This window comes from Talpa europaea (assembly GCF_964194135.1).
Source record: "Talpa europaea genome assembly, chromosome: X".
NCBI lineage: Eukaryota > Metazoa > Chordata > Mammalia > Eulipotyphla > Talpidae > Talpa > Talpa europaea.
Genome location: NC_140081.1, coordinates 71466081 through 71476451, shown reverse-complemented (window position 1 = coordinate 71476451; position 10371 = coordinate 71466081). Strand labels below are relative to the sequence as shown.

Here is a 10371-nt window from a genome sequence, read left to right as displayed (position 1 = left end):
CAGCTTTTTCATGTCCTTTTTGGAATAGGTTGTAATACCTATTTGTGCATAATAATAAATCTTTATAAAACATATATATATATATATATACGCACACACTATAGACACAACTGCAATATAAAAAAAATTTATTTATGCAAACATATTCCTTATGGAATTGCTTATAAGAGCAAACATTAGAAGCAAATGCACATCTAGCAATTAAAGATTAATTAAATAAGATGTAAAGTCATACAAAGACTAGGGATAAATTTAATCATGTTCTTTCAATTTTTTAAATTATTATTAAGCATAGATTTTCAGAGTATAAATTTTGGCCGTATAAAAGTATAATCTAAGATGATTAAATGTTATGTAAATATTTCTATAAACAAATTTGAGAAAGCAGAATACATCAAGTCCTCAGCACTTTATTTAATATACAAAACCACTTGCAGACACAGGAAAGACTTCAGACATGAGATGGCTTTTTTTTTTTTAAGATTTTATTTATTTATTTATTTATACAAGCACTGTGTAGAGTCAGAAGCACGGGAGGGTGAGAGAATTCACCAGAGCCACAGCAGGGAACAGAACAGGCAGACTGACGAAATACACTGCTGAGGGGAGCAGCGGGTGCGGCAGGGGAGGTCTGCACGTCATGTGGGACCCTCGCTGGTGGCCGGGAATCAAACTGGTGCTGCAGAGGCTGCGGGCAGCTTCGCAGCCCAGTGCTCAACCTCTGCGCCACCAGGGAGGCCCATGAGATGGCATTTAATCACACCGGGAAAGAAGAGTTAGAGTATACTAGGTAGGGAAGAGGAGAAAGGTGATGGCAGCCTAGAAGAATAGTGCACAGAAACAGGAAAGGGCATAGGAAGATCAGGCTAGTGTGAGGAGTCTATTCTACACAAGTTGCTGAAGATAGATGTCAGGGGAGCAAGTTGTGGGGTTATCAAGAAAGTGGGTCCTGGTTGTGAGAGATCTTTACCCAGACCAGGCAGAATAAGCAGTGGAGAGCTAGGTAGTAATAACCACAGTGGAGGTGATAGAAAGTGGTAATTATTACAATAGAAACAAAATCCAGGTGGTCAAAGACTAGCTTTATCTGTAGTCATTGAATGTCTACCCTTAAATGTGTTAAAAATATTACATATGTATTTAATAATAAACTAAAATTGGAAAGAAAAGAAGAAAGCTCAATTTGGTGAAGCAATGACTGCAAACAGGGTTTTTAATGAAGAAGAAAGTACAACTAAATTGCATATGATAACCCAAGGACTACATTTATGCATAAGGGCATTTATTCGCCTCTGTAGTTCATGTGGTGGACACACAAAAAATGATCCTTTCAGTAATTACCACTTTTTAGTTACACTTTGCTTCATAATGTTGGTAAGATTAAATGGGTGAATACATGTGAAACAATAAGGTTACACATACAAGACAGAGGCACTTGATCAATGTTATCAATAGTGCATCACCATTAAAGTACTTTCCACATTTTACCGTAACTCCTTCCTGTCTGCCTACCTTCTCTAATCCTCAAGGGCTGTACTCATGTCATGGTTTACTTTGTTTCCCTCTCAATTTGCCTCTACCCTCACCCCAAACTCCTAAGCATAATGCTTACCATTCTTGGGCACTCCACTAAGAAGAAAGCAACGGATGGTGTCAAGCTCCTTAACAACAGGAATTTTCTTTGACCTGAGTGTAAAATAACAAGCTTTCAGGGGGTTCTTTCTTCTATCTCTCGGCCTCCAGACTCTCTTGCTGTTTTTTTTCCCCTTGAGGCCAAATAAAAAGAGTCTATGGATTTCTGTTTGGTCTCAAGATGCAGCAAATGTTCTCAGTCCATAGCATACTTCAGAAAGAGGTGTCTTTGCCCCCCTACCTCTACACTTCTCTTCATTCCTTGAATCACATTTTCTCATTCTCTACAATTCCACCTGATTGATCACTTTTTAACCATAGAAAGATTTCTTAGAGGAGCAGTCTTCTAAGCAATTTCAAGAGTACTTTAGACCTCTGGCCCCAATTGATCCAAATTTAAAGGTCTATGCTTTCATTCTTTCTTTCCCTTGCTGAAAATTTGAAAACAATGGGATCAAACAAAACAGCTCCTCTGCTGGGTATCATGATGCTCGCCTCATAGCCAACCTAAATCATCTTTGTAGCTTTTAACGGGAATGACATTTAAAAATTTGTCTTATTGATGCATTTCTAACGAAGGAATTCTTTAAGAATTAAAAAAAGTAAAAATGTACCTGCAAGTATGCAACTAAGGTTAAAAATATATTTAAATAAAGACCACTCTTAAGTGACCTAAACAAACAGATTCATAGCCTATACTGATTTCTAGTTCATTAGAAAAATGAACACATTATCCTAGCTTTGGTGAAAACCATTGGAAAAGTTCTTCTGGGAGTATACTGGGATATTTATGGGGAATGTTCAGAGAAATGGACCTGGTTAATATTTAATGAATTGCATGTTACTACATTACTATAAAATTAGTTTAGCTTATGGGAATGTTGTACAATGAATCTTCTTTTATAATGGCCAATAATTCAAAGAATATTCTTTATTAAAAGAGCTTAGCAATGTTTTAGACTATATTACACACACACTGCAAATGCAGCACACTGTTCTTGTTTTATTTTCTACTTTTGTGTTTTATTTTCTATTTTAATATTCATTTACTTTAGTACTTTCATTCAGTATATGGTATTTTTAAAAGAATTGTGGAAAAATTAATAAAACACTTAGCAAAATAAGAGGCAGAAATATTATTTAGCTTCAGAGCAAACAGTTGCCAGTTTTGAGTGTTACCAGTAGTTCTCATTTAAGCTTTTCCAGGAACATATGTTTTGACCTTTCTCAAATCTCCTGACTTCTAGAAGAATGAAATGTTTATCCCAGAAACTATTGAGACTATATTAGGATCCCTGGGGAAAACGTGTTGGTAGATAAAAACAAAAGCATTGTTCTGGGTTGGGAGTCAGGTTTGAATTTCAGTGGCTAAATAATAGGGGGTCATGTCACTTAATTTCACCATAAAATGAGGAAAATAAAACCTTTTCTTATCCTCACAGGACTGCTCTCTCAAATGAGAAAACAGATATGTAAAAATAGTGAAAAATAAAGTAGCTATGACGTTATTACATTTATTATTCATACTGTTATTTCTAATCACAATAGTCTAACTTTTTTGGGAAGATTATAAAGTTGGAATATGAGCACTACTATAAATAGGTTCTCATGGAAAAATTCTAAGGCCGAACTTATGTCAACAGTTGCTGTACATTGACCTAAACCAGTTTTGTCACTCAACAGATGACAAATCATTTTTGTGAATATTGGTAATGTATTATAGGTGAGATGGGCCTTTATATACTCTGCGCTGCAAACTTACCAGAACCATCACACTCCGCTTTAGGCTCTCCAAAGGTCACGTTAAGTGGTGGATTCATTCAAATGCAGACAAAATGATATTCTGACCACAGAATGCAAGAATAATGGGACTCCAGACTTCCACATTGTTATGATCCTACACTTCCTTGTTAGATTTGTATACCTTATTCATGCAAGGGCAGTGGAACTTGTACAAATCTACATAAACAATAGCTTAGTTTGAATACTATGCATTTTACCACTTAAAATTATTTATAATGTCTCTTATACTTAACTAATAAATCCTTTCATGTATATTTCACTTATGGGGCACCAAGTAATCAAGTCTCAATTGCTGTTGCTCATAAGTTATAGACCTTTTTACTTATTCACATATTGGATGGTTTATTCTGCTATATTTTATGTAAATTCTAATGCAAATTATATAATAAATGTCATTTTGCCATTATATTAAATAAGGCTATTCTACCCTAAGTACTATTATCAAGGCTTCATGCAAGTTTTTCTTTTTCAAAAAGTACTTTAAGACTACATAATACTTGTAGGCGATGATGGATGGTAATTGAACTTGTCATGGAAATCATTTCACAACATATGTAACTCAAATCTTTATGCTACACACCTTAAAGTTATACAGTGCTACAAGGGACTGTGGTGATGGATCACAGGTGCTATGGTGGTGGGAGAACTATGGGGATTACACCTGAGGGGAGAGATCAAATACCATCCACAAATTGACAATAATGTAAGAAAATAAATATTTAAAAAACGTTCTATTGCATTTATAAATTATATTTATTATTTTTATCTTAAAAATAACATTCACTTTTAAAACATTAAAGTAGAAAGAAGAAGATAAAACTCCACCCATAATCCCATAACTGAAAAAAAAGTTATATAATACTGTATGTCAGTCACATCTCAATTAAACTAAGGGAAAAGGATGCTAAGACATTAAGACATGAAAATCATTCATTCTAAAAAATATTTGAAAATGTAAGAAAATGGAGGAAGAAAATGAATATCATGAGAAATACAATTAATCAACACACTGAAGATTTAAACAAGAAAATAAGAGAGTTGCAGGATGGAAAAATATGAATGAAACTAGAGATAGTTCTAAGTGAAATAAGTCAGAAGGAGAAAGGCAAATACAGGATAGTTTCACTTATATGTGGAATATAAAGAAACAAAACAAAGGGTCAAGTAAAACTGAATCAATAACAAACTCTAGAGAGTGAACTGTGGAACTGAGGTGACAAGAAGGGAAGGAGGAAAATGCAATGGGGCAGGGCCCAATGGAGTATGGTGATGGCTCTTTGGTGCCTTGGTGTTGGGTGTGCTGTGGGGACATGCACACCCTAAGGATGTGAGAACCTAAGCTTCTGAATCACATACAGTGTTGTAAACCAATTTTACCGCAATAAAATCTATTTTTAAAATTTCTTGAGCACATACTATGTGCCAAGCACTATGCTAGGTCATGAGGTGATAAAAACTAGGCATAGTAGAAGTGCTTACAGCCTAAAAAGGAAGCAGGTGTTAAAAAAAACAATCACCCAAATTACAGTGTGATAATTGTTTTAAAAAATAAAACATAGTTCTCTGAGACCACTTATAATAAGACATTGTTTGGAAAAAGCTTATGGGAAGATGCAGAAATAATTAATGTTCCCCACCAACTGGGAAAAAATTTTTGCATACAACACTAATTATAAAGGAATGATCACAAAAATCTACAAAGAGCTGATGAGACTCAACAAAAACAAAGAAAATAATCCAGTAAAAAAAAATGGGCAGAAGAGCTAAAAAGAAACTTCTCCAAAGAGGAAATGCAAATAGCCAATAGGCATATGAAAAAATGTTCAACATCACTTGTAATCAGGGAAATGCAAATCAAAACTACAATGAGATACCATCTTACACCAGTAAGAATGGCACATATTAAAAAAACTAGCAACAACAAATGTTGGGGAGGATGTGGAGAAAAAAAAACTCTCCTGCACTGCTGGTAGGAGTGCAAACTGGTCCAACCACTATGGAAAGCTGCGTGGAGATTCCTCAACCTACTAAAGATAGAGCTTCCATATGATCCAGCAATTCCACTCCTAGGTATTTACCCAAAGGACACAGAAACATCAATTCCAAAGGGCACCTGCACCCCTATGTTTATAGCAGCACTATTTACAATAGCTAAGCTTTGGAAACAACAAAAATGCCCAAAAATAGATGATTGGATCAAGAAGATGTGGTACATATACACCATGGAATATTACTCAGCAATCAAAAAAGATAAACGCATGCAATTTGCAGCAACATGGATGGCGCTGGAAGGGATCATGCTCAGCGAAATAAGCCAGAAAGAAAAAGAAAAATACCGGATGGTCTCACTCATAGCAGGAATCTACAAAACCAAAATAAGGGACCAGGAAAAAAGAATAAGTATACGAAAGAAAAAATCAAAATCAACAAACAACTATAAACCAGAGACACACTATGGGGGGGAGTGGGGAAAGGAGAGGTTGGGGTCAAAATAAGGGGGTGCAATTGTATGGGGACTATAAAAATAAATTAAAAAAAGAAAAAAGAAATAATTAATGTTAAGAATTAGAATTGTGAATGCTGGGATATCATAATTTCTTTACTTTTTAATGTTTTTACATTGAAGATGAAGAGCAGAAATATCTCTAGTGGAAAAATAACTTTATGTGTTATTAGATGGTTTGGTTGACTGCAACTATAAAGCAGTTGAACAACTGAATGTCACAGAATTAAAGGCACTTCTAGTGAGTCAATAAGTCAATATTTTACTTGTGCTCCCCTGAGGAAATCAACTTGCTACATGGGCAGTTGAAGACACAACATTTTTCAGTAGTCAGTGAGGAAAACAACCACAACAAAGAGAAAATTTAGGGTTTTAAATTTTTTCCACTGATTTTTTTCATTATAGTGCATTATAAATTTTTGTAGAAAACATCAATAAACTTTAATTATAACATGAAGATTCATCTCAAATTCACTTTCTGGTTGTGTGGGGAAAATTCTAATTGTGTTGAGACTTGATTCACTTGCCTATTTAATACATTCTTGTAATTCATTTGAATGTCCTTTTTGCTATTAGTACATTTTAAGTTTGATGCTTTTTACTACAGTCTTAGAACATGATTTTTATGTACATCTTTCCTGAGCTTATATATCAGCAGTGTGTATTCTATTAAATATATACCATTTGAATGCTTTCACATTTATTTATTTATATATTTTTTGCACTGTGCAGTTTTATTAACCATTCAAGTACAGTAGCATCTGGTAAGATTGGGACAGAATTGGGATTTAAAAGTGAACAGATATTCAGCATCTAACAGTTTGAAAGAAGCCACTACATACTTTTTTCACAAACATGTTTTCACAGAGTCAATATAGTACTGGCCATTAACCCAGTGCACCGAGTGCACTGAAGTAGAAAAGATGCAACAAGAAAAATAGCTACATTAGAAAGACCTCAACACTTTAGAAAAAGAGTAAAACACTTTTAGTTTCTCCCCTTTAGCCCCTAAAACAACATCATACAGTCTGGATCTACCTATACAGTCCTACATCAGCTTCTAGAGTATTTGTCAGGAGGGCAAAAATAAAATGACACTGGCCAGTACAGTCTTTAGATATTTAGGAAGGGGAGGGGGAGAAAATCAGTTCTCAGAACAAATTAGTCAGCTTCAGTCTCATCAGCAGGATCTTTGGATTCTTTTTTCTTCCTCACTTCCTCAACATGCTTGCCCTTCTCTCGCAAACGCTCCAGTTTGGCAGCCATTTGTGCCTCTCGGTTCTCCATTTTGTGGGTCTGTTTCTCTTCCGCCATTTTACTGAAGTTGTTGTTCTCTTCTATTGCTTTCTGGAGCACTTCTTTCTCGTGCTCTCGTTTCTCAGCAAGCTGCTTTAAGACCTCAGCTTCATGGGACTTGTGTCTTTCTTCTGCAGCTTCTAATTTCTTCTGAATTTCCTCCAGGGAAAGATCCTTCTTTGGAGGGGAAAGGGGGAATTCTGGGACAGGCTCTTTTGATGGAGGGCTGAGAATCAGCTCAAAAGCCTGGCCTGAGGCACGCTTCTCCAGTTCTTTCACCTGGATATCAGAAGAAGCCATGGCGAACAGAAGACAAGAGATGGGCAGTGTACTCTACACAATCCACTGGCAAGGAAAACCCTGCTTGGTCCGAGCCGCCTGGCCACACTCTCTGAATGCTATCATATTTAGACATTGAAATGCAATATAACAAAAATGAAGTTCATTAATTAACAAAAAGTTGTTAGATGATGTCTATTCATTTTATTTTTCAATAAGATGGTGACATTATGAACAATGCAATTCAATGGAAAATAACATATTCAAGCTACTTTTAAGGTCTTTAATTATAAAGTTCCTTTTCATACATTTTGATTCATTTGGCCTTCCCGATTCTAGCAAAGCTTGAAATCAGCAAAATGCATATAATGGAAAAATCTAGCAATTATGTTATGATTGATTATGAAACATTTCCTATAATCTTTCTTATTAACCATATTTTAAAGTCCCATTACAACAATAATGCATTAAGGGCCTCCCCGGTGGCGCAGCAGTTAAACGCTGGGTTGCGAAGCTGCCCGCAGTCTCTGCAACGCCGGTTCGATCCCTGGCCACCGGGGAGGGTCCCACATGGCGCACAGACCTCTCCTGTCGCTCCTGCTGCTCCCCTCAGCAGTATACTTGGTCAGTCTGCCTGCTCTGCTCTCCGCTCTGACTCTGGTGAATTCTCTCACCCTCCCACGCTTCTGACTGTACCCAGTGCTTGTATAAATAAATAAATAAATCTTTAAAAAAAAACAATAATGCATTAAAAATTGACACAAAAATTAAAATATTTAAGATACTGACCCAGATATACATGAATACAGACACATAAACAGCACACACATGAGCACAAAATTAAGCACATCATTGTTGGTATTTTCCCCTGATATCTAAAATGATAGCTACTGCAGTATTGACAAAAAAAAAAACTCAGTGTCTCTATGTGATGACAGATATGCAAACTCAGTGACTCAAAAACCATAATCCTTTCCCCTAGTTACTTGGTTGATTTAATTTATTGAATGTCTACCAGTGCCTGGCACTGTGCTCAGTTTTAGATTAAACAGAAAACAAAGCATGCACATCTTCATCCCTCATGAATATATTAATATACTAAGACTTTTTTGATCCCACATAACCTTAGATAGATGAAACAATCTATAAATAGGTTGATACACATGCACACAGATTTCCTGATTTTTCCTATGATTACAGAACTAATGGTAAAAATCTCTGAGCTGGACAAATAAATAAAATCAGAAATGAAAGAAGACAGATACCACAGAAATAGAAAGGCACATGAGACTACTGTGAACATCTATATGTTAGCAAATTGGGTAACTTATAGAAAATGAATAAATTCCTTAAATTGTACAATCCCCCAAGACTGAATTTTGAAAAAAAAAAAAGAAAATCTGAATAGACCTATAATAAGAAATAGAAATAAACAAAAACCTCACCCAAACCAGAAGTCCAAGGCTAGATAGTAAATTCTACTAATCAAAAAAGTTCTAATACCTATCCTCAAGTACTTGCAAAAAAAATGGAAAAGGAGCAAATACTTACTATCTCCTTTTATGAGGCAAGTAAAGCAGTGATACCAAAAACAAAAAAGGTTAATAACAACAACGAAAAACTATAGGCCAATATCTGTGAATAACATAGATGCAAAAATCCCCAATGCAATACTAGCAAGAAAATGCAAAGAATGAAAAAGATCATACAGCATGACTAAGTGACGTTTATTCTAGGGATTCAAGGATAGTTCAACATACGCAAACCCATCAATGTGATTCATCAGATAAACAAAGTGAAAAATAAAAATCATATGATCAAATAAATAAAGCATTTGATAAAATTTAGCATCTACTTATGAGTACAACTAAAATAGTGGGTATAGAAGGAATATACCTAACGATAATAAAGGCCATATATGAAAAACCTATTGCTAACATCATACTCAACAGTAAAGAACTAAAGACTTTTCTTCTAAAATCAGTGACAAGACCTGGATGCCCACTCTCACCACTACTTTTTAACATAATCTTGGCCAGAGCAATTAGACAATTCAATTGTCTGAAGTTAATTGGTTATGTACAAAATTGGTTCACTTATGGAGAGGTTTTTTCAACTAATTTTGGTTCCATATTACCTTTGGATTTAGTTAAGGTCAATGATTTTTTGCCCCTACTCCAGGTGTATGATCTCACTGTTCCAAAATCCCTGGAAGTCACATCCACTGACTGGCACCATGATCCTGCCCGGGGCTAGCGTTCAGCTCAGGAAGCTAGCTGTGCATTTCTGATTTCTGTACCAAGGCTACCTCACCAATCAAATCAGTTCTCCAAAATGCAGGCTGGGCTCTGCCCCCAGCTGATCCCACAGGCAAGCAGCCAGGTTTCAGAAAACTACATAGGAGCAGGGCCAAGGGCCATACTCAGCCTCTTCTGTGAAAACAGCCTTAAAAGGGAAGTTGGATAATTTGAATTGTGACAGCTTATATGTATAGGGATCTGAGGCAATAAGACCTCAGTTTCAATAAGTGTTATTCAATCATTTTTCATATTTTACTTTTGATAGGTCACAACTCAAATCTTTTTATACTTATTACGCAACTACAGCTTAGTATAGCATTCTACATATGAAGGGAGTTGAACTAATGATTTGAAGAATGGTGGTGCCTAAGAACAGATTCTGTAATTTAGAAATATTTTGCAGAACAAAAAAAAAAAGGATTAATAATATCCCTTTTTTTGCTTTTTCTTTGAAATCACTCATGGATATTTGACATCAATGTAAAAAAAAACACACCTTTTTTTTTGGTCTATTAAGATTGCTTTTCCTTACTGAACATGAAATTGGCTTCTAAGAAT

The 10371-nt window shown here is 35.4% G+C and overlaps 1 protein-coding gene across 1 annotated transcript; it reads right to left on the bottom strand.

The window, feature by feature from the left end:
• Window positions 1–7099: 7099 nt before the first annotated feature.
• LOC311187085 (stathmin-like) lies at window positions 7100–7534 on the bottom strand (the record flags this gene model as incomplete). Its single annotated transcript, XM_084258323.1, has 1 exon — window positions 7100–7534. One exon carries the CDS (start codon window positions 7532–7534, stop codon window positions 7100–7102), a length of 435 nt encoding a protein of 144 aa, XP_084114449.1.
• Between the last annotated feature and the right edge of the window lie 2837 nt (window positions 7535–10371).